Source organism: Oncorhynchus tshawytscha, linkage group LG25 (assembly GCF_018296145.1).
Source record: "Oncorhynchus tshawytscha isolate Ot180627B linkage group LG25, Otsh_v2.0, whole genome shotgun sequence".
Taxonomy (NCBI): Eukaryota; Metazoa; Chordata; class Actinopteri; order Salmoniformes; family Salmonidae; genus Oncorhynchus; species Oncorhynchus tshawytscha.
The window spans coordinates 31,887,157-31,913,480 of record NC_056453.1 but is presented as its reverse complement, the minus strand read 5'-3'; the positions used below and the strand labels follow the sequence as shown (position 1 = coordinate 31,913,480).

Below are 26,324 nucleotides of genomic sequence, written 5' to 3'. Positions count from 1 at the left end.
CTACTGCCTGAGTATACAAAAACAGCCAGATAGACAGGCATAGTCTACAGTCTTAAACTTCTGCCTGAGTATACAACAACAGCCAGATAGACAGACATAGCCTACAGTCTTAAACTTCTGCCTGAGTATACAACAACAGCCAGATAGAGAGAAGTAGCCTACAGTCAAAAACCTCCCTAAAGAAAGAAAAGGACAATAAAAGCACATATGATATGTCTATAACTCCATCCATATTGAAGGAAGATGTATGGAGCTTTATGTATCCCCTGTCCGAAGATAGAAAAACAGACAGACAGACAGAACGCTACGGAAAAATGTAAATCTGACAACAAAGGTACATAGAATAACTTCATACCTCCCTCCACATGGAGGAAAGATGTAGGGAGGTATAGTACTGTATATGTATCTTTTTAATCCAATTTGTGGTCTTTTGACCAATCAGATCAGCTCTTTTGCCAATAATTGAGAAAAAGATCAGAAATGTGCTGCCTGTATAAACGCAGTCTAACTACTTCAAGGAGGGCAATAGGGTCACATCTTTATTAAGTTGTAAAAGTTTGTGTGTGCGTGTGTGTGTGTGCGTATGTATTTGTGTGTGTGTGTGTGCGTTTACTGAACTCCATTGCTCTAATGTTGATGGGAAAGCAGACATTTAAAGGAATGTTGTTCTATTTGCACATTGTAACCTCTGACCATAGAGTTGAATGGATTCCTGCTGGCTGAGCTTCTGAAACACTGGGGTACTATCAGCAGTACATGAGCTAGAGCCTAAGTGTGTGTGTGTGTGTGTGTGTGTGTGTGTGTGTGTGTGTGTGTGTGTGTGTGTGTGTGTGTGTGTGTGTGTGTGTGTGTGTGTGTGTGTGTCTGTGTGTGTGTGTGTGTGTGTGTGTGTGTGTGTGTGTGTGTGTGTGTGTGTGTGTGTGTGTGTGTGTGATGGTGGTAGTGTGCCGTGAGCTGCAGTGTTATGAGTGGTTATGAGACACCACTTGGTCTGGAAGAGCCTTGGGGACCATAACAGCTTCTCCTCCCAGTGAACAGTTAGTGAGTTGATTCCCATGGATCACGCCAACACACACACACACACACACACACACACAAACACACGCACACACGCACACACCCACCCACACACACACACAAGGGCGCACACACATACACACACAAACAAAGAGGAAGGAGAAGGAAGCACATGGGCTGGTTAAACATAGCCAGACATCAGAGTGGAGAGGAGCCACTAGCTGGAGCCAATCACAGCCAAGGGAACACTTCCTATATCCACATGTTACATCCAATAAAACCCAGCCTCACTGACTCACAATCTGACTCTGACTCACACACTTAACTCAGCTGCTAAAGTAGAATTAGCATGCCTGGCTTCATGACTTCAAACAGGGTATTTGGGTCACTTTACCAACAACTCTCTAGAAAGTCTCAGTTCTCTCATCTTAACCTCTAAAGAAGACCTACACATACTCCCAATTTTCCCTAATCTTCTCGGTCACTCCTAACACACACACAGTTCATTAAGTACACTAATTTGATTGCACACCCGGTTTCATAGAAAGCAGTACTGACATTAGACATCAAAGACATATTATAAACTAGGTGGTTCGAACCCTGAATGCTGATTGGGTGACAGCCGTGGTACATCAGACCGTATACCACGGGTATGACAAAACATTTATTTTTACTGTTCTAATTACGTTGGTAACCAGTTTATAATAGCAATAATGCACCTCTGGGATTTGTGATATATGGCCAATATACCACACCCCTTCAGGCCTTGTTGCTTAAATAATGTACTATTTTCTTATTTTCTTGCCCGCTCCCCTTTCCTGATTGGAGGACAACTGTACATACCACTTTCTGCAGGCCGTCTATGAGGTTCCCCACTACAACCCGCAGTCCTTTGAGCTCCTGGAACATGGTGCTGAGTTCCTCACAGGATCGTTCACACATATCTGCTCCCAGCTTCTCTGTCTTTTGGCCGATGAAGTTAGTGGTGATGGCTGTGGAGGTACTCACATCCTCCATATCTGTGCTCTCACTCACCACCACGTTGGCCTCGTCTGACAGGGGGACAGAGGGTTCCAGATGGACAGAGAGAGAGGGAGATTGGATGAATAATTGATCAATACATACAGAATATGATGAACAATACATGTGATGAACACTACTGATGCAGGAGTGTGATGATGAGGAAAGCAGAAAGGACTTCATTACATAACTGAATGATTTTCCTCTCCTTTAAGATCACCATACTGAGTCCTTAAAGGAGATGTCCATGGAGCAGAAACAACATGGAGATTGAGGGATTGCATATGTTTGACTTTAGGAAAGGAAATCTTCCATCTCAAATCAAATTCAATTTTATTGGTCTCGTACACATATTTTGCAGATGTTATCGCGGGTGTAATGAAATGCTTATATTTCTAACTCCAACAGTGCAGTAATATCTAACAATACACACAAATCCCCAAATAAATACTATATAATATCCAGTATATGAATAGCAGTAGTTATTCAGCAGCAGTACTTACAGTATATAGGATGAGCCTTTACTAGAATACAGTATAAAGTGGGGCAAAAAAGTATTTAGTCAGCCACCAATTGTGCAAGTTCTCCCACTTAAAAAGATGAGAGAGGCCTGTAATTTTCATCATAGGTACACTTCAACTATGACAGACAAAATGAGAAAAATAATCCAGAAAATCACATTGTAGGATTTTTAATGAATTTATTTGCAAATTATGGTGGAAAATAAGTATTTGGTCAATAACATAAGTTTATCTCAATAGTTTGTTATATACCCTTTGTTGGCAATGACAGAAGTCAAACATTTTTTGTAAGTCTTCACAAGGTTTTCACACACTGTTGCTGGTATTGTGGCCCATTCCTCCATGCAGATCTCCTCTAGAGCAGTGATGTTTTGGAGCTGTTGCTGGGCAACATGGACTTTCAACTCCCTCCAAAGATTTTCTATGGGGTTGAGATCTGGAGACTGGCTAGGCCACTCCAGGACCTTGAAATGCTTCTTACGAAGCCACTACTTCGTTGCCGGGGCGGTGTGTTTGGGATCATTTTCATGCTGAAAGACCCAGCCACCTTTCATCTTCAATGCCCTTGCTGATGGAAGGAGGTTTTCACTCAAAATCTCACAATAAATGGCCCCCTTCATTATTTCCTTTACACAGATCAGTCGTCCTGGTCCCTTTGCAGAAAAACAGCCCCAGAGCATGATGTTTCCACCCCCATGCTTCACAGTAGGTATGGTGTTCTTTGGATGTTCTTGCGTGGAGCCCCAGATCGAGGGAGATTATCAGTGGTCTTGTATGTCTTCCATTTCCTAATAATTGCTCCCACAGTTGATTTCTTCAAACCAAGCTGCTTACCTATTGCAGATTCAGTCTTCCCAGCCTGGTGCAGGTCTACAATTTTGTTTCTGGTGTCCTTTGACAGCTCTTTGGTCTTGGCCATAGTGGAGTTTGGAGTGTGACTGTTTGAGGTTGTGGACAGGTGTCTTTTATACTGATAACAAGTTATTTTCCCTCAGCAGGGTAGCCTAGTGGTTAGAGAGTTGGACTAGTAACTGGAAGGTTGCAAGTTCAAACCCCTGAGCTGACAAGGTACAAGTCTGTTGTTCTGCCCCTGAACAGGCAGTTAACCCACTGTTCCTAGGCTGTCATTGAAAATAAGAATTTGTTCTTAACTGACTTGCCTAGTTAAATAAAGGTTAAATAAAAATGTTGTCTGTCATAGTTGAAGTGTACCTATGATGAAAATTACAGACCTCTCTCATCTTCTTAAGTGGGAGCACTTGCACAATTGGTGGCTGACTAAATACTTTTTTGCCCCACTGTATACTGTACATATGAAGTGGGTAAAACAGTATGTAAACATTATTAAAGTGATCAATGTTCAATGACTACGTACATAGGACAACAGTCTCTAAGGTGCAGGATAAAGTACCAGGTGTTAGCCAGCTAGAACAGTGACTAAGGTTCAGGGCAGGGTACTGTGCAGAGGCCGGCTAGTGGTGACTATTTAACAGTCTGATGGCCTGGAGATGGAAGCTGTTTTACAGTCTCTCTGTCCAAGCTTTGATGCACCTGTACTGTCTCCACGTTCTAGATGGTCGTGGGGTGAACGGGCCGTGGGGTGAACGGGTCGTGGGGTGAACGGGCCGTGGCTCGGGTGGCTGATGATCTTCTGTCTATACCATCAGACAGCACACAGAAACTGAGGAGGGCAGGCTGGGATGGAGGGGTTTAAAAGCACATAAAAAAGTTCTAAGAGAACTCAAAATGTGTCTGCTCACAACTTGATTAGAAAAGCAGCTTTGTGTCATAATGTTTCTTTACCCCAGAGATGAGAGGGAGGGCACTTAGTAGAGTTCTCAAAAGTAAAGCACACTGTTTTGTTTCATCATCCACGTCCATTTAATTTTTAACATGTGTCCTCAGCCCACCTAGGGCCAATAGGGCTCTGGTACAAAGTAGTGCACTATATAGTGAAGAGGGTACCATTTGGGACACAGCCCCAGTGGGCCTTAATGGTGGGAGTCGGAGATAGAGATGGATTTTTGCAAAAAGCCCAAGCTAGGAAATTGTTTCACGGTGACGCTCTCAGAGTGAATCACAGAGACGTTCTGCTGCGGGCGCCAGGGCCCGATGGGTGGTTGTTTGTTTTATAAACGGAGCAGAGCTCAGCTGTGGTTTGATGGGGTGGGATGAGCAGGCTGGGCTGGGCTGGCAGACAGCTGGGCCTGCATCAAGTCTTCCTTTGGAAGAGAATGGTCTTGGCTCTGTCTCACTAGTCCAACACAGACCTGGGCTCAAATGGTATTTTTTTTCTTTCAAATACTTTGAGCGTTTGTTTGATTGAGCCTGCCTGGAGAAGAAGCATCCAGCTGCAGATTATGCTCGCTGAGGCCACCTGGTCTGCAAATATCAAAGCGCATGCGCATGTGGCACAGATGATATTCTGCATCTCCGTTGGTATGTGCGCATGCAGTGCTCTAATGCCCTGGACTAGAGCTATAACCTGTCACTACCTCTAGTCCAGGGCATAGCTAGTAACAGAGAGAGAGAGAGATAGAGAGAGAGAGAGAGAGAGAGAGAGAGAGAGATTGGCTTTTGACAGGAAGGGAAGTGTCTGTTTATCCATCAGTCTCACTCCTCCTGGGGGCTGTTAGTGTATGTGTGTGTGTGTGTGTGTGTGTGTGTGTGTGTGTGTGTGTGTGTGTGTGTGTGTGTGTGTGTGTGTGTGTGTGTGTGTGTGTGTGTGTGTGTGTGTGTGTGTGTGTGTGTGTGTGTGTTTGCTGAATTCCCAACGATAGGCCAAAATGACCATAGGAATTGGCAGGACAGCAAAAACAGATGTGGGACCAGGCCGGGTTTTTCCCCTCTACTTGTTGGATGCTTTGTGTTTGTATCATAGCGAAGATAATGCTTTTGTTATACCCATTGCCTCAACAGACCCTACAGTTTACAATCACTAAGCAATACTTAGTTATTCTATGATCCACATTGTCTCACCCATAATCCTGTGGTTCTCATGGATCCCAGAGGTCTCACTTCAAGTCTTTGACAGACTATTACCTGGTCTACAACATGATCAACTGTCCACAGATATAACATACATCTGTTTAATAGTATATTGTACTGCTTTTTATTTATTTAAACTCTGATAAATGCATAAGAAAATGACAGATAGAACATCAGATAGATTAGTGGCCCCAGAGCAGAGTCTCAGACTGGGGTTCCTGGTGAGGAAAGGCCTGAGGAACGCAGTGTGTCCAGCCAAGTGTGTTTGTGTGTGTGTGTATCTATATGTGTGTGCATGTGTGTGCGTGCCAGGTGTAGAAGTTGAACAGAGATGAATGGGTGGTTAGGGACTCTAAATCAGGCTAGGTCCCAGTCATGCTGGCCCCGTTTAACCACAATAATCTCCCAAGTTATTATTCTACCTTTATTTCAACAAGGAACACAGACTGAGACCAAGGTCTATTTTACAGCTGGGCCCTGCATATACATGTTAACACATACAGTTTAGGTACAATGATTAAGAAACTACAGAAGACAAACAAAACAGTCACAGATAACAGTGTTACTATTCTGAAGAATAGTAAACAAACAAGAATATGACCAACTGGGACATTTTGTTTGTCCCCACGATGTCAAATGCTATTTCTATGGGGTTTAGGGTTAAGGTTAGAATTAGATCTACGTTAAGGGTTAGGGTTAGGAGCAAAGGTTAGGTTTAGGTTTGGTTTTTGGGTTAAGGTTAGGGTAAGAGTACAGGTTAGGGTTTATTGTTAAGGGTTTGGGAAAATAGGATTTTGAATAGGACTGAATTGTGTGTCCCCACAAGGTTAACTGTACAAGACTATGTGTGTGTGTGAATGTTTGTGTGTGTGTGACTTTAGGACATATCTGATGAGATATTCTGGTTGGTTCACAACTCCTTTTTCCTCCTCTTTCAATTCTTTCCTCTCCTCTTTTTAACTGAGATAGAGGGGAAGAAACACAATATTTCAACTGCTTCTCATTAACTGTACAACGTGGCAGTTTTGTATGACTATGAATCGTGTGATTTTATGAGTGACTTTTGAGCTAGCGTTAGAGACATCTGATGCCAGGGTAAGACCTTGGCTGGTAGGAGCATCTAGACTTTTTCCAGTGACTCAATGGGAAGTCTTGGTGACATAACATAAAATGTGCTCACTCAGGTAGAATCGAATGGTACTTGTGTCAACAATGGAGCTACAAGCACACTAATTCTGGCACGCACGCACGCATGCGAGCACACACACCCACACACACACCATGGGGTTTCTGGATCTTCTCAAAAGCCCCTACTGAGGATTACAGGGCCCCACGCCCAGTGTGAACAAAAGCAGCAGAAAGGCTACTACCCCATCAGCCAATTCATGACCTCACTATGTGTGTGTGTGTGTGTGTGTGTGTGTGTGTGTGTGTGTGTGTGTGTGTGTGTGTGTGTGTGTGTATATGCAGGGCAAAGCGGTGGTGACTCCCTTAATTCCTTCCAGCATAGCATTTTACTTTCTCTATTTTTCTTCCCCAGGCATTTCTTCCACTGCCAATGGAAATAAATGTAAGCATCTGTACAGTATCTCCTTTTGTGTTGATGACCGCAGCAGACACACACACACACACACACACACACACACACACACACACACACACACACTTGTTGACCTCACGCAACCACACTGACACAGCTGTTTCCGCTAACATGATGTAATACTGTCAGAAATCTCTACATATCAGATCTACAAGCTTTCTGTGACCCACTAAAACTAAAGATCGAAAAAAAAGTGATAGAATAGCGGAACCAGACACAATGGAAATAAAGAAGAACTCCATCTTTTTAAGTGGTTGGAGTCTGTTGTGGAAATGTGTTACGGTTTTATCTAAATGAAATGCAGAAGACCAAAGCTGTAAGAGGTTGCATGTGACTGTGGCTGCAATCTGAAATGGCACCCTAATGTTGTGCACTATAGGGAATAGGGTGCCATTTGGGATGCAGCCTATGAGGCAGAAGGATGGATCGTTCAGTCACATCTGCGTTGGATGGAGCTTTAATAGGGAGTTTAAAGGAGGTCAGAGCAGGTCAGGAAGGACGGGTTAAAGTCAGATCATCAGAATATTCAAAGCATGAAAACAATACCACAGATACACAAAAAGGGCTAGCTTCAGTCAGTCCCAGATCTGTTTGTGCTGTCTTGTCCATTTATATGGTCAATGTTGTGACAAACTTGGGATGACAAAGACCATAACAGTTTGCTGTACAGCACAAACCGGTTTGGGAAAAGGGTACTAAGGCTGCGTTTACACAAGCACCTCAATTCTGATATTTTTTAGACTAATTGGTCATTCGACCAATCAGATCAGCTCTTTTGGCTATCATTGTGTTCTGGATTTGCAGAAGTATCTGTTCGAGCACGGGCGCGATCACAGAGAGTAAATGGTCGAAGCGGATGTAGCGGGGTAGTCTGTGTCTCAGCCGCAGAATTGCTATGCGCCCAGAGTCTTGCGTGTGATACCGCTAATATCAGAATTGGGCTTTCTGTGTAAACACAGCCTAAATGATATTTGCTGTAACACAATACAGCACGATTTTAGACGGTCTTCCAGATGATGTCCTTGAAATAAATATCCATATCACCCCAGTTGGTAGAATTCAGTCTATCCAAACTACAGCGGCATGTTCTTAGGGCACGCATTGGAAAACATTCTAAAACTTTTTGCAATGGCAAACAAAAATGAGCCTTTCTCATTGGACAAGTCCAGGTAGTCCCTCCCTGTTTGAAACTTTTTTTTTCTTCATTTGGTGCTTAATGAACACAACAGTACAGCAAAGTAAGCCAAAAACCCTTACCAGCCTTAGTGACTTCACAGCCTTTGTTCCTCAGAACATCATCCACGGATGTGTCGAACATGAAGCGAACATTCTGCAGTAAGCCCTGTGTGACAAGACAAGAGATTGATCAATGACTACTTGGACAGTTGTGTGTCACATTGGACTAGCAGCTGGGAACAACTTATTTGGTATTCGCTTACCTTGAGCTACTATGTCAAGGTAAATTAATACCGAATTAGTTATTCTTAACGGTTAACATTAGACTCATCCTCATGACTCAAGGGGATAGATCTGAAATGGAATCCATTTCCCTATATTTAGTGCACTACTTTTCTCGACCCCAAAAAATATTGCCATTTTGGATGCACTTCATGCCATATTTCCAGTAGGTCCTTGTTGAACCCTTGAACCCTCCTCGAAGGGAGGGCCATTGGCTTCTACATGGTCTGGAGTCATGTAGCGTGAAGTGACAGGCTCAGTAAAACCATAAAGGCCCGTGTAGTCTGTCAATAAGAATATTCTCTCATAATTACATGGCTCACTTTTTTGTAATGCTATATGGTTTATTAACTTCTTAAACCTTTATTATGACTAATACTAAGAGTAGGTTAGGACTTTTGGGCATGGTGTAGTAGGGTTTTTATTTTTAACAAAGGCACACCCTGCGGAAGACCACACAAGTAATAAAGTGCAGAAGGAAAATGGACATTTCTCCCTTATAAAAATACAGTCTAAAAGAACAGTCTACATTTAAAAAAATTACTACTGGGAACGACTGGGAACCAAGCTTGAGTTGAATAGCATAATATAGTGGTCTATTCTACAGGAGAAATTCTTACCCTGAAATGGTTTTCGCGGATGGATCCCTTGGCGACGAACATTCGGCTATCCTCTGCCTGCAGGTGCTCGTAGAAAGGCTCATCCAAGATGAAGCTGTCGATGAGACTGCAGCCCACAAACAGATTTGCATTTTCGCCATGAACATGAAGTGTGATATTCTTCCACTGCGAGTCAGACAGGTCAACATCCTCGAAGGAGACAACATTTTGAGAGCCGTCCACCCAGTAGACAAGGTCCAGCGTGTTGGCACGACCGTTGGAGACGATTTCAAACTGCCGTTGGCCGTTGGCGCCTTCCAATGCGATGAGGGTTCCCCGCGAGCCGCGGTCCTGGCGCATGCTGGCCACGAACACGAAGCCCTCGTTGTTCTGGATTTGCAGAAGCATCTGTTTGAGCACGGGCGCGCTCACAGAGGGCAAATGATCGAAGCGGATGAAGCGGTAAGCGGGGTTGTCCGTGTCTTGGCCACGGAATTGCTTGGCGCCCAGAGTCTTGCGTGTGATGCCGCTAATATCAAACAGGTCAAACGTTGTGTCGTCATCCATTGTGACCTCACCATCTTCCATGAGTCATACAGGGGATAGGTAAGGAGAGGAGAACGTGTACAGCCAATTAGCTTGATGAAACAGCATGGCATTCTTTACGAAAATCTGATGAACTGATTTTAACAAGGTCTATAACAGGGCTCTCCAACCCTGTTCCTGGAGAGCAACCCTCCTGTAGGTTTTCATTCCAACCCCAGTTGTAACTAACTTGATTTAGCTTATCAACCAGCAAATTATTAGAATCAGGTGTGCTAGATTAGGGTTGTAACTAAAAAACCTACAGCACAGTACCACTCCAAGAACAGAGCAGGGTTGGAGAGCCCTGGCTATTACCTAACTGGGTATGCTTTTATGCACAAGCAAAAGTGACTGCATCATATTCACTCATGCTTATTATTATTATTATTTTTTACATCTAGTTACACTAAAACCTACAGCATCTGCGAAAGCCACACAAATATCACACTTATTCATCAATACAAATGTAATTGAATAGTGGATAGAATAATGATGATGATAAGGCGAATAAACTTTATGCATAAGTAGATTTACCTTGAGGTAGCGCTGAGGAGCAAAGTAATAAAATAGGCAGCAAGTTGAGACTTCTCCTGAGTATCATATCTCCTTCAAAACACAAGAGACACAAAAGCTGATTATCATCAAAGGCACATTGTAAGTTGTTAACTTTATCACTATTGTAATGACACTGTAATAATAAGTAAAGTAAAGTTGACGAAACTTTACTTCACATCTCATAAAGTTGTCTAGCCATTATAGGCTATCTAGTTTTTATTTACATTCTGCTCTGCTGTCACAAAGCAACACCAAGTTCATTGCAACTGTGAATACTGAAGCTCTCAGTCATGCCATGCCATTACATGTGCATCCCCTAACGTAAAATCCACAGATCTGCTTCAACAATAGCAACGCTGTAAAGCAGCCTAACAACTGTCTCTAAAATGAACACAGATTTATCTAGGAAGATACACCAATTAAGCACCTTACAACGTGCACATATAGTATTTAGGCTATTGGGAAAAGAGAATACACTACTTCTAAAACAATTTCTTAAAATGCATAATGTTAACCAAAACGAATGAATCTAATAACAGAATATAGGTTTGCATATGAATAATTCTTTGACTAAATGATTTTGACTAGCAGTAAACTTGAATGCAACAACTTACCTGGTGAAAGTGCAAATCCCCCTTTGAAAAAAATATGTTAGATATCCAATGAAAAAAGAGATAATAACAATATATATTATTCTGATAATATGAATAGTATGAATAGTAGAATGAAAACACAAAAACTGCTATAACCCGGTGCATAAAATGTAAAGTGCGCTTAGTTTACTTCACTAGATCCACATTACGCAGGGAGGACTTGAGCGATAGTGGCTTAATCACTAGTCTCCCTCCCTCTTATATACTTACTTCTCACTACGACCCTGTCAGTCACGTTTAAGTATGAAATGTTAGGAACCGTTGCTGAGGCGGAACTACATAATTCCTTTCTGATAGCGTAATTTGCTCGTACCTGTTAGAGCGGCAGTTACCATCCACCCGTGACCCCCTCCCTCGCGCTCTCTCGTGCCCCAATCCCACTTCTCTATCAAGCCCACTTCATTAGCAAAATCAGAACGGAATTCGGTTTCGGGGAGGAGTTATTGATAGAGAGAAAGTTATAGCGAGGTGGGATGTTAGGCTTTTAGTTTTGGGAGAGCAAAGCGCTTGGTTGCGAGGACTGTACGAAGCACACACTACCCATGTTTTTCTGTGGATTCGCACAGGATGCTGAAAGACTGATGCTTTGTTACGCATCATATGTAGCTGTAAATGAACACAAAATCCCCTGTCTAGTCTTTGCAGTCCAGCGTTTTCAAAACGTTCCCAAAACCTTTACGCACACGTTTTTCTTTTGGTTTAATTAATAGTTCGGAATTGTAACTTTTGTCAAGGCAAGCACATACAACATTTAGACATTTATAGTCTGTTTACATATATTTTAGAGGCTATTTATAGGCTACAGAAAATTGGTATTAAACCCTTATAAAGTGTAAGCTATTTATAATTATATGACAATAGGTTGACAATAATTCTATAACATAATTTCTGATATACCACATGCCTCACTTTTAAAATCAGTGTTCGTAAATTCACCCTGGTAGGCCTAATCTACTGCAATATCAGAGCACTCTGATTTGACAGTGAAGAGCACAGAATAATTAAATAATTTATGAACTTCCCTAAACTTGGTTGTTATGACAGTTGTAAGTAGGCCTAAACATTGGCTAAAAAAAGTATAAATTGTTGCCATAACACATTTACCGGTACATTCACTAACTCTCTTGATAACATGAAAACACTCTAACCAGCTCTGCTAGGGCGAGTAAAATGTTCAGAGTGGGGTGTTCTCTAATTTGTGTCTGGAAGTAGCTATAGCTAGCAAGTTAGCCAAATTTAGCCAGTTAGTTTGGGTGATTGGTTGCCATTGTGAGGTCAGAACGGTAAGATCAACCCTACAACAACGCTCTGAATTTATAAATCCCCAGTGTGTACTCTGAGCGCACTCTGTTACGCCAGAGTGAATATACAAACACACCCGTAATGTTAAAGCCAGACTCAGTAAGTCTCATTTACTTGATTTGTATTTAAGAAATATCAAAATGTCGGGGCAACAAAACAAACCCAGGCAAGACATTATGTAAACAAACTCAGTCAAGATATTATGTAAACAAACCCAGGCAATAAGCTCTATCTAAACTCCCATTTCCACTGACACTTAAAATTAGGGCTAAATTAGGGTCAAATTCGAGCTGGCTCGAATGGAATTCTCAAAAATTGAGCTGGATCGAGGGAATCCCAGGCCAATTTGGGCTGGTGACGTCATTGCTATCCAACCACCAGCTGATCACTGCTGGAGGCTGACACCACAGCTAGCCTGTTGCTTTTAGCTAGCACATGGACAAGCAATACTGCTGTAGTCAAACATGACACAAATTACCGCCATAGCTGGATCCTTCATTTATTTTTGCACTACACAAACTTTTATGAGAACAGTCAGCCCCTGAATGCTAAGTAGCTACCCAAAGTTAGCTTGCAAATCAGAGTTGAAACAAGCTAGCTAGCTAGCTAGCTAACATGAGCTAGCAGGAATTTTAGCTGGCCAGGTCGCATCGAAAGCTAGGTAGCTACATCATATCAAACCTGTTGTTTGGTTTGCTTGGTTAGCTAGCTAGCTAATAGCTATTACCATGGCAAGAAAGGTAGGAATTTAGCTAGCTAGCCTGTTATACTAGCAATTATGCTAACTAACAGATTATTTAGCTAGCTAACATTAGCAAATACATGGCTGACACTGGCGGGAGTATGGGTAACGTTAGTTACAGCATGGTGAGGGTGAATTAAATTCTTCAACATCTTGCTAGCTAGCAACATCATCGAAGACAGCTGCACAGTCAGATATTGGCTACCTAGCAACATGACATAATTTATCATTTCTGGAGGTAGTGGAAATGCAATTCGAGCTAGCCCACCAAGGCTAGCCTAACCTGGGTTGACATCAAAGTGCCAATGGAAACGTGGCTTAAGAGTTCTCAAAGTGGCCGCTGGGCTGGCCACCCTTCGATCAGTATCAGTCCACTGGAATACACACTTTCTCTGGGGGCCCATGCGCTTGTCTGACATTGATGTCTATTTTTTATTTTTTAAATTAAATCATTTTGACAGTACTTCCAAAAAGTCATTCATAATCCTTTTTAATTTCCACATAGGAAGCTAAGTATTTTTTTATTGGGCTTCAAGAATGTGACTGATCAAAGTGCCTATAATAATTGAACTGATTGAAAGTAAAGGGATATCGGTGAACAAATGCCATGGTCAAGGCTACAATGGTGCCAGTGCAATGAGTGGAGGTTACTCAGATGTTCAAAGCGCATATCAGACCGAGAGCCTAATGCTTCTTATGTAGTTCTTTATGAATTTTAGTTTAGAAAACAATCTTTCTGCAGAAGCTGTCACCCCTGCTCCCACTCTCCCTCTCTGGCGCTCGAGGGTGCCAGGCTGCCCTACATTACGCACACCTGTCACCGTCCTTACGCGCATCAGCACTCATTGGATTCACTTGGACTCCTTCACCTTGTTGATTGCCCCATCTATATCGGTCTGTTCCTCCATTGGTTCCTCGTGTCAGCATTCATTTTGTTATGTTTTCATGTCCAGATGCTGTCCTGTCCTGTTTCATATCCGTTGTTAATTAAATGTTTACTCCCTGTACTTGCTTCTCGTCTACCAGTGTCGATCCTTACAGAAGTGACAGTTACAGGGAAACTGGGCAGAAAAGGGAGTGGTGCTTCAAATACAGCAGTTAACATCTTTAATTGACCCTCTTGCTTTCTCCTTAATTGCCGGCTTCAACATGTTACGGAAAGAGATTAACTGTATAGGAAACTCTGGGACATGTCGTCTGGATACTGGACAGCCACAGATTATAATCTTGAGCGGACAACAGTTTTTGAAGGATCAAACAAAAAAAAGCCATTTACAATTTTGTTCATACTGGTGAACCAGCATTTGAGTTGTGTGGTTGCAACATCAACAAGTGTGTGCAGCACAATGGACATATAATGCACAATGTCTCAGGAATGACTGTCTGGGTTGTCAATGCTTAGGATAGAAAAACAGTAGGACCTACAGGCCACGATGAAAACATTTGCACACAAAAATACAAGACGATGCAATCAGTCGCATACTGTAGCTACTATACATAGAAAAAAAGAGAGATTGGCATTAATAGACTGGTTTTAGGCATAACTTTTGATGCAGCTGCATAAAAAAGTTTTAGGCATAACTTTTTATGCCTAAAGACAAGCACAGCTCATGCATATTTAGTAGGCTATGCAGGACAGTTGTATACAAAAAAAAATCTATAAAAAAAATCTATTGATTGCTGATTAGTTGAATGACATTTATTTTACAATCGGCAATGTTTTAATTTTCAACATTAATTAATGACCAAGTAAATACATTATTGCTGCCACCCAGCTGTCTAAATGGATGCCCTGTGACACCTTGTACAGTATAGCTTTGTGAAATGTTAGGGTTAACATGAGAAAATGAAGACCAAATAAACCTATACCAATACACATTTAGGCTATCCATTAGCTAAAGCAAAGCTACATGCTACATGCCCTGGCACCACAGAAATCCTATCACCGTTTCGATAGGCAGCCACATAGACATTTCATCACCATGGACAGCGATGGTAGTCTATATATAGTTTGTGAGTGACTGTCTGGAAAATGTAACAATGATATATTTTGATTAGATAAGTACAGCTGGGAGTCTTTCTGGGTAAGTCTCTAACAGCCTGACCACACCACTCGCGTCGCGTGCGTTGCAAAATACATTTTTAAATCTATGTTATTCAATTATTTCACCCACATTGCTTGCGCGTGTTACGTTATTGTGTTTAGAGGTAGGTGAAGGAGTCAAGCACAGGAGAGCAGAGATGTCCAAGTAGCGTCTTTTAATAGGCAAGTCCACCACAAAAAGGTCAGGTACAATACCAAATAAACTCCCTCGACAAAAGAGAACACAGTACTCACGGAAGGAGGAAAAACAACGCTCCTTAAACTTATACACACTCGGTATAATATGTGAAAATAACTAAGGCACAACCTCAACGAGCAACATCACACGAATAATCCCGCACAAACTTAAGCAGGCAACAGGGGTAATTATACACACAGAAATTAAAGCAAATGAAACCAGGTGTGAAAGAACCAAAGACAAAACAAACGGAAAAGGAAAAATGGATCGGTGATGGCTAGTAGGCCGGCGATGCCGACTGCCGAGCACCACCCGAACAGGGAGAGGAACCACCTACTGTGGAAGTCGTGACAGTGCGTGCCAACGTTGCCAAGGGCTAAAATAGAAATCAGTTCTATTTCTGACGCAGATCGCGCTGCAAGTCCTTTGCAAACCTGGATGGTACAATATTATTTTTTTAATTCTTCAAGTTCTGTCAAGTTGGTTGTTGATCATTGCTAGGCAGCAATTTTCGAGTTTTGCCATAGATTGTCAATGCCGATTTAAGTAAACTGCAACTAGGCCAAACAAACATTCAATGTCCAGTGTATAATTAGCCTTGTGTTTTAGGTTATAGGTCTGCTGAAAGGTGGATTTCTCTCCCAGTGTCTGCTGGAAAGCAGACTGAACCAGGTTTTTCTCTAAGTCTTCGCCAGTGTTTAGCTCTATTCCTTTTCTTTGTATCCTAAAATTTTTTCCTAGTCCTTGCTGATGACAAGCATACCCATAACATGATGCAGCCACCAACCATGCTTGAAAATATGAAGAGTGGTACTAAGTGATGTGTTGTGTTGGATTTGCCCCAAACATACGTTGGATTCAGGACAAAAAGTAAATTTCTTTGCCACATTTTTTCAGTATCACTTTAGTGCCTTACTGGAAACGATTTATCCGGAGGCTGCATTCATTGTAGCTGGGGATTTCAACAAGGCTAATCTGAAAACAAGACTCCCTAAATTTTATCAGCATATCGATTGCGCAACCAGGGGTGGAAAGACCCTGGATCATTGTTACTCTAACTTCCGCGACGCATATAAGGCCCTGCCCCGCTCCCCTTTCGGAAAAGCTGACCACGACTCCATTTTGTTGATCCCTGCCTACAGACAGAAACTAAAACAAGAAGCTCCCACGCTGAGGTCTGTCCAACGCTGGTCCGACCAAGCTGACTCCACACTCCAAGACTGCTTCCATCACGTGGACTGGGAGATGTTTCGTATTGCGTCAGACAACAACATTGACGAATACGCTGATTCGGTGTGCGAGTTCATTAGAACGTGCGTTGAAGATGTCGTTCCCATAGCAACGATTAAAACATTCCCTAACCAGAAACCGTGGATTGATGGCAGCATTCGTGTGAAACTGAAGGCACGAACCACTGCTTTTAATCAGGGCAAGGTGTCTGGTAACATGACTGAATACAAACAGTGCAGCTATTCCCTCCAAAAGGCTATCAAACAAGCTAAGCGCCAGTACAGAGACAAAGTAGAATCTCAATTCAACGGCTCAGACACAAGAGGCATGTGGCAGGGTCTACAGTCAATCACGGACTACAGGAAGAAACCCAGCCCAGTCACGGACCAGGATGTCTTGCTCCCAGGCAGACTAAATAACTTTTTTGCCCGCTTTGAGGACAATACAGTGCCACTGACACACACTGTCACTGCAGCCGAAGTGAGTAAGACATTTAAACGTGTTAACCCTCGCAAGGCTGCAGGCCCAGACGGCATCCCCAGCCGCGCCCTCAGAGCATGCGCAGACCAGCTGGCCGGTGTGTTTACGGACATATTCAATCAATCCCTATACCAGTCTGCTGTTCCCACATGCTTCAAGAGGGCCACCATTGTTCCTGTTCCCAAGAAAGCTAAGGTAACTGAGCTAAACGACTACCGCCCCGTAGCACTCACATCCGTCATCATGAAGTGCTTTGAGAGACTAGTCAAGGACCATATCACCTCCACCCTACCTGACACCCTTGACCCACTCCAATTTGCTTACCGCCCAAATAGGTCCACAGACGATGCAATCTCAACCACACTGCACACTGCCCTAACCCATCTGGACAAGAGGAATACCTATGTGAGAATGCTGTTCATCGACTACAGCTCGGCATTCAACACCATAGTACCCTCCAAGCTCGTCATCAAGCTCGAGACCCTGGGTCTCGACCCCGCCCTGTGCAACTGGGTACTGGACTTCCTGACGGGCCGCCCCCAGGTGGTGAGGGTAGGCAACAACATCTCCTCCCCGCTGATCCTCAACACTGGGGCCCCACAAGGGTGCGTTCTGAGCCCTCTCCTGTACTCCCTGTTCACCCACGACTGCGTGGCCATGCACGCCTCCAACTCAATCATCAAGTTTGCGGACGACACAACAGTGGTAGGCTTGATTACCAACAACGACGAGACGGCCTACAGGGAGGAGGTGAGGGCCCTCGGAGTGTGGTGTCAGGAAAATAACCTCACACTCAACGTCAACAAAACTAAGGAGATGATTGTGGACTTCAGGAAACAGCAGAGGGAACACCCCCATCCACATCGATGGAACAGTAGTGGAGAGGGTAGCAAGTTTTAAGTTCCTCGGCATACACATCACAGACAAACTGAATTGGTCCACTCACACAGACAGCATCGTGAGGAAGGCGCAGCAGCGCCTCTTCAACCTCAGGAGGCTGAAGAAATTCGGCTTGTCACCAAAAGCACTCACAAACTTCTACAGATGCACAATCGAGAGCATCCTGGCGGGCTGTATCACTGCCTGGTATGGCAACTGCACCGCCCTCAACCGTAAGGCTCTCCAGAGGGTAGTGAGGTCTGCACAACACATCACCGGGGGCAAACTACCTGCCCTCCAGGACACCTACACCACCCGATGCTACAGGAAGGCCATAAAGATCATCAAGGACATCAACCACCCGAGCCACTGCCTGTTCACCCCGCTGTCATCCAGAAGGCGAGGTCAGTACAGGTGCATCAAAGCTGGGACCGAGAGACTGAAAAACAGCTTCTATCTCAAGGCCATCAGACTGTTAAACAGCCACCACTAACATTGAGTGGCTACTGCCAACACACTGTCAATGACACTGACTCTACTCCAGCCACTTTAATCATGGGAATTGATGGGAAATGATGTAAATATATCACTAGCCACTTTAAACAATGCTACCTTATATAATGTTACTTACCCTACATTGTTCATCTCATATACATACGTTGATACTGTACTCTATATCATCGACTGCATCCTTATGTAATACATGTATCACTAGCCACTTTAACTATGCCACTTGGTTTACATACTTATCTCATATGTATATACTGTACTCGATATCATCTACTGTATCTTGCCTATGCTGCTCTGTACCATCACTCATTCATATATCCTTATGTACATATTCTTTATCCCCTTACACTGTGTATAAGACAGTAGTTTTTTTGGAATTGTTAGTTAGATTACTTGTTCGTTATTACTGCATTGTCGGAACTAGAAGCACAAGCATTTCGCTACACTCGCATTAACATCTGCTAACCATGTGTATGTGACAAATAAAATTTGATTTGATTTGATTTTGATTTGATACTGCACACAGGATGCATGCTTAGGAATATTTTTATTCTGTCATTTAGGTTAGTATTGTGTAGGAACAACAATGTTGTTTATCCTTCCTCAGTTTTCTCCAATCACAGCCGTTTAACTCTGTAACTGGTTTAAAATCACCATTTGCCTCAAGGTGAAATTGCTCTTCCGAAGAGGAGAGGCGAGAAGGATCAGAGGACCAATATGCGGCGTGGTAAGTGTCCATGGTTCTTTTAATATGTAAATGTACACATGAACACTACAAAACAATAAACATGGAAAACCTAAACAGTCCTATCTGGTGCAAAGACAGAGACAGGAACAATCACCCACAAACACACAGTGACATACATTTATCGTGCATACATTTATTTTGTCCCCCCAGGCTACCTAAGTATGATTCTCAATCAGAGACAACTAATGACACCTGCCTCTGATTGAGAACCATACTAGGCCGAAACATAGAAATACCCAAATCATAGAAAAACAAACATAGACTGCCCACCCAACTCACGCCCTGACCATACTAAATAATGACAAAAACAAAGGAAATAAAGGTCAGAACGTGACAGTCTCCTTGCTCGCACACGCTTTTTCAGTTCTGCCCACACATTTTCTATAGTATTGAGGTCAGGGCTTTGTGATGGCCACTCCAATATCTTGACTTTGTTGTCCTTAAGCCATTTTACCACAACTTTGGAAGTATGCTTGGGGTCATTGTCCATTTGGAAGACCCATTTGCGACCAGATGTCTTGAGATGTTGCTTCAATATATTGACATAATTTTCTTGCCTCATGATGCCATCTATTTTGTGAAGTGCACCAGTCCCTCCTTCAGCAAAGCACCCCCACAACATGATGCTGCCACTCCCATGCTTCCCGGATGGGATGGTGTTCTTCGGCTTGCAAGCCTCCCCCTTTTCCTCCAAACATAACGATGGTCATTATGGCCAAACAGCTCTATTTTTGTTTCATCAGACCAGAGGACATATCTACAAAAAGTACAATCTTTGTCCCCATGTGCAGTTGCAAACCGTAGTCTGGCTTTTTTATGGCGGTTTTGGAGCAGTGGATTCTTCCTTGCTCAGCGGCCTTTCAGGTCATGTCAATATATAGGACTTGCTTTACTGTGGATATAGATACTTTTGTACCTGTTTCCTCCAGCATCTTCACAAGGTCCTTTGCTGTTGTTCTGGGATTGATTTGCACTTTTCGCACCAAAGCACGTTTGTCTCTAGGAGACAGAACTCGTCTCCTTCCTGAGCAGTATGACGGCTGCATGGTCCCATGGTGTTTATACTTGCGTACTATTGTTTGTACAGATGAACGTGGTACCTTCAGGTGTTTGGAAATTGCTCCCAAGGATGAACCAGACTTTTGGAGGTCTACAATTTCTTTTCTGGGGTCTTGGCTGATTTCTTTAGATTTTCCCATGATGTCAAGCAAAGAGGCACTGAGTTTGAAGGTAGGCCTTGAAATATATCCACAGGTACACCTCCAATTGACTCAAATTATGTCAATTAGCCTATCAGAAGCTTCTAAAGCCATTACATAATTTTCAGGAATTTTCCAAGCTGTTTAAAGGTACAGTTGACTTAGTGTATGTAAACTTCTGACCCACTTGAATTGTGATACAGTGAATTATAAGTGAAATAATCTGTCTGTAAACAATTGTTGGAAAAATGACTTGTGTCATGCACAAAGTAGATGTCCTAACTGACTTTCCAAAACTATAGTTTGTTAACAAGAAATGTGTGGAGTGGTTGAAAAACAAGTTTTAATGACTCCAACCTAAGTGTATGTAAACTTCTGACTTCAACTGTATGTCACAAACTGACGGCAGGGCAGCACAAAGAATTGTCTCTATGGCAGATGTGTTTATGCTATTATACTGGTGTCATAAAGATAATAACTACATCAAAGAGAGAAAGTCAGGAATCGTAACAGTTGCCCAGTGGTGGTTTTCATCTTTTACCCTAGTTACTTGTATTGAAACAACTCCCATTGGCACAGTCAATTAACAGCTGGAGTCCACCAATCACATGTCTTTTAAGTGGACTGCAGAGATCCACATTTTAAAGTGGGAAACAGAGGAACTGTGATCTGAGCAAACATCTCATCAGCAGTCTTTGTCTCTCACTCCCCTCTCACTTTCTGTCATTCAGTCTCTTTCTATGTGTGTTTTTAACAGGAACTGGGTTAGTGTGACACCAGAGGAAATTACACAACAGAGAATGCTGGGAATTCGTGCTGACTTCAAGGCAGCACATGTCACTCTCTCTCTCTCTCTCTCTCTCTCTCTCTCTCTCTCTCTCTCTCTCTCTCTCTCTCTCTCTCTCTAATAGCCTGGTTAAACCAGACTGAACATGGAGTCCACTATTGTTTCACTCGTTCAGTCTGGTGTAACCAGGCTATTAGAGAGAGAGTGACATGTGAAGACACAACATGTGTGGATATTTGGGTAAACTCATCATCATGCAAGTATAAAAAAACTCCAAAACTAAGACTTGAACCATGCAATAAAATTAGATTAAGGCAAATTGTTGCCTTTTGTGTTTCCCTCAAACTGCCAGCCATTGAGTCACACCAGTAAATTACTTTGGCGAGGATGGCTGGCGTTGTGAAACATATCCTTCAACAATTCTCCAGTCTCAGATTGAAAGGTGGCATTTATTTGACGATTATTCCCCAAAATGTTTTATCCATATTTTCCTAGTAGATTAGATTTTATTTGGGTATTTATAGCACGTGGCATACTCCAAGCACATTTCTTCTGGGGCAATGATGTATATGATTTTGCAAGATCTGCTGTGCTTTGCAAAAATATATTTATGCCATGGCTGACCTGACATTGTATACCAAGCAGTATATCACATTTTTCAAAGCAGTGGATCTCATCTTCCTTTGTTTACTGAACGGCCAATCACAAGTGCATCCTCATGTGCAACTGATCATTAGGGGTCTAGGTTTTTATGAGTCTTCCCAGGTAGCCTACTCTCTGTGGATAGGCCAGCCAGGTATCCCAGGTTGAGAACACTGTTCTAGAGTATGTTAAATTAAATCCTTCTGAAAGAACAGAATCCCATTGAATACACGGTCAGAAGGTGAGCCCCTGATTAAGACATTTATTTGCCATTACTGTAGATCAACTACAGGGGACTATAAAGTGTGACAACCATTAGTAGCATATACCTTGAAGGTATTACCTTCAGTTAGATATAGCCAAACAGCCTCCCAAGTGGCACAGACGCCTAAGGCACTTCATTGCAGTGCTAGCTGTGCCACTAGAGATTCTGGGTTCGAGTCCAGGATCTGTCGCAGCCGGCCGTGACCCGGGAGACCCATTTTGCGGCGCACAATTGGCCCAGCGTCATCTGGGTTAGGGGAGGGCTTGGCTGGCAGGGATGTCCTTGTCCCATCATGCACTAGCGACTCCTGTGGCGTGCCGGGCGCAGTGCACGCTGACACAGTCGCCCGGTGTATGGTGTTTCCTCCGACACATTGGTGCGGCTGGCTCCCGGGTTTAGTGGGCATTGTGTCAAGAAGCAGTGGTTTGGTTGGGTTGTGTTTCGGAGGATGCATGGCCCTTGACCTTCGCCTCTCCCGGAGTCTGTACGGGAGTTGCAGCGACGAGACAAGATTGTAACTACCAATTGGATACCATGAAAAGGGGTAAAAAAAAGAAGAAATTTCAGATATATCCAAACACCAACTTCATGTGAATTTTAGCTGGATTTGCCTATATCTTAAATCAATTAGATTTCCCAGTTTGAGCAACATGGTCTGATATCACTGTAACATTCACATCTTTTTGTGGTAATGTAGTGTTATTTGGAAGCTAGTAACTTGCTGTAGGTCACCAGATATACAGCTCTCTTTATTAACTTGGAGAGCAGCGTCCCATGAGTTGTCAACACAGTGTTGTAAGAGGGGATCGACAGGGGAGTCATGATCGAAACATTGCCCAAACCATAAAAGTTGTCCAAAACATGCCATTAAAATGCTCCACCATGGTAGTTACAATGCATTTTGCTAGAAGTTCCCCATGTTAAAATAGTGACTTTTGAATTTCAGTGCATGATGTCATTGGGAGTTCATTGTTGTTCACGGGATAAACTAGCCTGGTCCCAGATCTGTTTATGCTGTCTTGCCAACTCCTATGGCCATTGTCATTACTCCACAATGACCAAAAGAGTTGGCAAGACAGCACTAACAGATCTGGGATCAGGTTAGGGATGGACATATTGTGGGAATCTTGTTTTTATTCAAGTGAGATGTTTTACTGTTCTTCCCATGGAAGGATTAAATATGACCTTAGAGAGGGAGATTTGTTGATATACAACCAAATATTTGACTGGATTTTAAAGAAACGTTGTGGGTGGATTATATTTCATAACAACAGAGTTGTTAACAGATGCGTCAATAAATCAAATCAAATCAAATGTTATGGGTCACATACACATGGTTAGCAGATGTTATTGGGAGTGTAGCGAAATGCTTGTGCTTCTAGTTCCGACAGCAATATCTAACATGTAATCTAACAATTCCACAACAACTACCTAATACACACAAATCTAAGTAAAGGAATGGAATAAGAATATATACATATATATATGGATGAGCAATGACAGAGCGGCATAGGCAAGATGCAATAGATGGTATAAAATACAGTATATACATATGAGATGAGGATTGCAAGATATGTGTTATTAAAGTGGTATTATTAAAGTGACTAGTGATCCATTTATTAAAGTGGCCAATGATTTCAAGTCTGTGTGTAGGCAGCAGCCTCTCTGTGTTAGTGTTTAACAGTCTGATGGCCTTGAGATAGAAGCTGTTTTTCAGGCTCTTGGCCCCAGCTTTGTTGCACCTGTACTGACCTCGCCTTCTGGATGGTAGCTGGGTGAACAGACAGTGGCTCGGGTGGTTGTTGTCTTTGATTATCTTTTTGACCTTCTTGTGCACATCAGGTGCTGTAGTTGTCCTGGAGGGCAGGTAGTTTGCCCCCGGTGATGCTTTGTGCAGACCACACCACCCTCTGGAGAGCCCTGCAGTTGTGGGCGGTGCAGTTGCCGTACCAGGCGGTGATGCAGCCCGACAGGATGCTCTCAATTGTGCATCTGTACATTTTTGTGAGGGTTTTAGGTGACAAGCCACATTTCTTCAGCCTCCTGAGGTTGAAGAGGCGCTGTTGCACCTTCTTCACCACACTGTCTGTGTGGGTGGACCATTTCAGTTTGTCTGTGATGTGTATGAAGAGAAACTAAAAACTTTCCACCTTCTCCACTGCTGTCCTGTCCATGTGGATAGGGGGGTGCTCCCTCTGCTGTTTCCTGAAGTCCACGATCATCTCCTATGTTTTGTTGACATTGACAAAGAGGTTGTATTGCTGCCAACCACACTCTGAGTGACCTCAACTCCTCCCTGTAGGCTGTCTCGTCGTTGTTGGTGATCAACAACTGTGCCATGGCAGAGATCTTTGTGGGCTATACTCAGCCTTGTCTCAGGATGGTAAGTTGGTGGTTGAAGATATACCTCTAGTGGTGTGGGGGCTGTGCTTTGGCAAAGTGGGTGGGGTTATATCCTTCCTGTTTGGCCCTGTCTGGGGGTGTCCTCAGATGGGGCCACAGTGTCTCCTGACCCCTCCTGTCTCAGCCTCCAGTATTTATGCTGCAGTAGTTTATGTGTCGGGGGGCTAGGGTCAGTTTGTTATATCTGGAGTACTTCTCCTGTCCTATTCGGTGTCCTGTGTGAATCTAAGTGTGCGTTCTCTAATTCTCTCCTTCTCTCTTTCTTTCTCTCTCTCAGAGGACCTGAGCCCTAGGACCATGCCCCAGGACTACCTGACATGATGACTCCTTGCTGTCCCCAGTCCATCTGACCATGCTGCTGCTCCAGTTTCAACTGTTCTGCCTTATTATTATACGACCATGCTGGTCATTTATGAACATTTGAACATCTTGGCCATGTTCTGTTATAATCTCCACCCGGCACAGCCAGAAGAGGACTGGCCACCCCACATAGCCTGGTTCCTCTCTAGGTTTCTTCCTAGGTTTTGGCCTTTCTAGGGAGTTTTTCCTAGCCACCGTGCTTTTACACCTGCATTGCTTGCTGTTTGGGGTTTTAGGCTGGGTTTCTGTACAGCTCTTTGAGATATCAGCTGATGTACGAAGGGCTATATAAATACATTTGATTTTGATTTGATTTGATTATTTCAAGCCTACTACTGTTGTGTCGTCTGCAAACTTGATGATTGAGTTGGAGGCGTGCATGGCCACACATTCATGGGTGAACAGGGAGTACAGGAGGAGGCTGAGCATGCACCCTTGTGGGGCCCCAGTGTTGAGGATCAGCGAAGTGGAGATGTTGTTTCCTACCGTCACCACCTGGGGGCAGCCCGTCAGGAAGTCCAGGACCCAATTAAACAGGGCGGCGTTGAGACCCAGGGTCTCTAGCTTAATGATGAGCTTGGAGGGTACTATGATGTTGAATGCTGAGCTATAGTCAATGAACAGCATTCTTCCATAGGTAATCCTCTTGTCCAGATGGGATAGGACAATGTGCAGTGTTATGGTGATTGCATCGTCTGTGTACCTATTGGGGCGGTAAGCAAATTGAAGTGGGTCTAGGGTGACAGGTAAGGTGGAGGAAATATGATCCTTGACTAGCCTCTCAAAGCACTTTATGATGACAGAAGTGAATGCTATGGGGTGATAGTCAATTAGTTCAATGACCTTTGCCTTCTTGGGTACAGGAACAATGGTGGCCATCTTGAAGCACGTGTGGACAGAAGACTCGTCTGATGACGCAGCTAGGGATGCCGTCGGGGCCGGCAGCCTTGCAAGGGTTAACATGTTTAAATGTCTTACTCACGTTGTCCACGGAGAAGGCGAGCCCACAGTCCTTGATAGTGGCCACATCGGTGGCACTGTATTATCTTCAAAGCGGGCAAAGAAGGTGTTTAGTTTGTCTGGAAGCAAGACGTCGGTGTCCGTGACGTGGCTGGTTTTCTTTTTGTAGTCTGTGATTGTCTGTAGACCGTGCCACATACGTCACATTATACATGTGTAAGACATATCCACACTGAATGAGGTTGACGCAACATTCTGTGGTTGTAGTACTACTCCAAATATGGACATCATTTAGTAAAGTAAATCATTTTGGGTACGAAGCAGCATCGAGATAAATGCAGTCTTCAGCTGTCTGAAGTACCCAGGTTTGATACCCTTTAGTGATGGATAACATTAGCCCAGTATTAGCAGTGCCAAGCCATGATGTAGAATTATGTTACATGTGAGGAGCGGATTCTGGATGCCATCATGGCGATTATTATATGGATTTAATTGGGACGGAGGAAGAGGGAGGAGTCTGGTATAATGGCAAATCTAGC

At 43.3% G+C, this 26,324-nt stretch overlaps 1 protein-coding gene across 5 annotated transcripts in view; it reads right to left on the bottom strand.

The window, feature by feature from the left end:
- The window catches only part of thbs2a (thrombospondin 2a), a 33,664-nt gene extending 22,246 nt beyond the window's left edge, over positions 1 to 11,418 (bottom strand). The window contains exons 1-6 of one of the 5 annotated variants that reach the window (XM_042306242.1): positions 11,310 to 11,418; positions 10,958 to 10,978; positions 10,323 to 10,394; positions 9,225 to 9,784; positions 8,404 to 8,488; positions 1,861 to 2,069 (exon numbers count right to left, since the gene is read on the bottom strand). In XM_042306242.1, coding sequence (XP_042162176.1) covers positions 1,861 to 2,069; positions 8,404 to 8,488; positions 9,225 to 9,784; positions 10,323 to 10,394; positions 10,958 to 10,978; positions 11,310 to 11,331 — 969 coding nt within the window. In that variant the 5' untranslated portion in view covers positions 11,332 to 11,418. The other 4 variants (XM_024388257.2, XM_024388258.2, XM_024388259.2 and 1 more) reach the window with 4 other exon arrangements.
- Between the last annotated feature and the right edge of the window lie 14,906 nt (positions 11,419 to 26,324).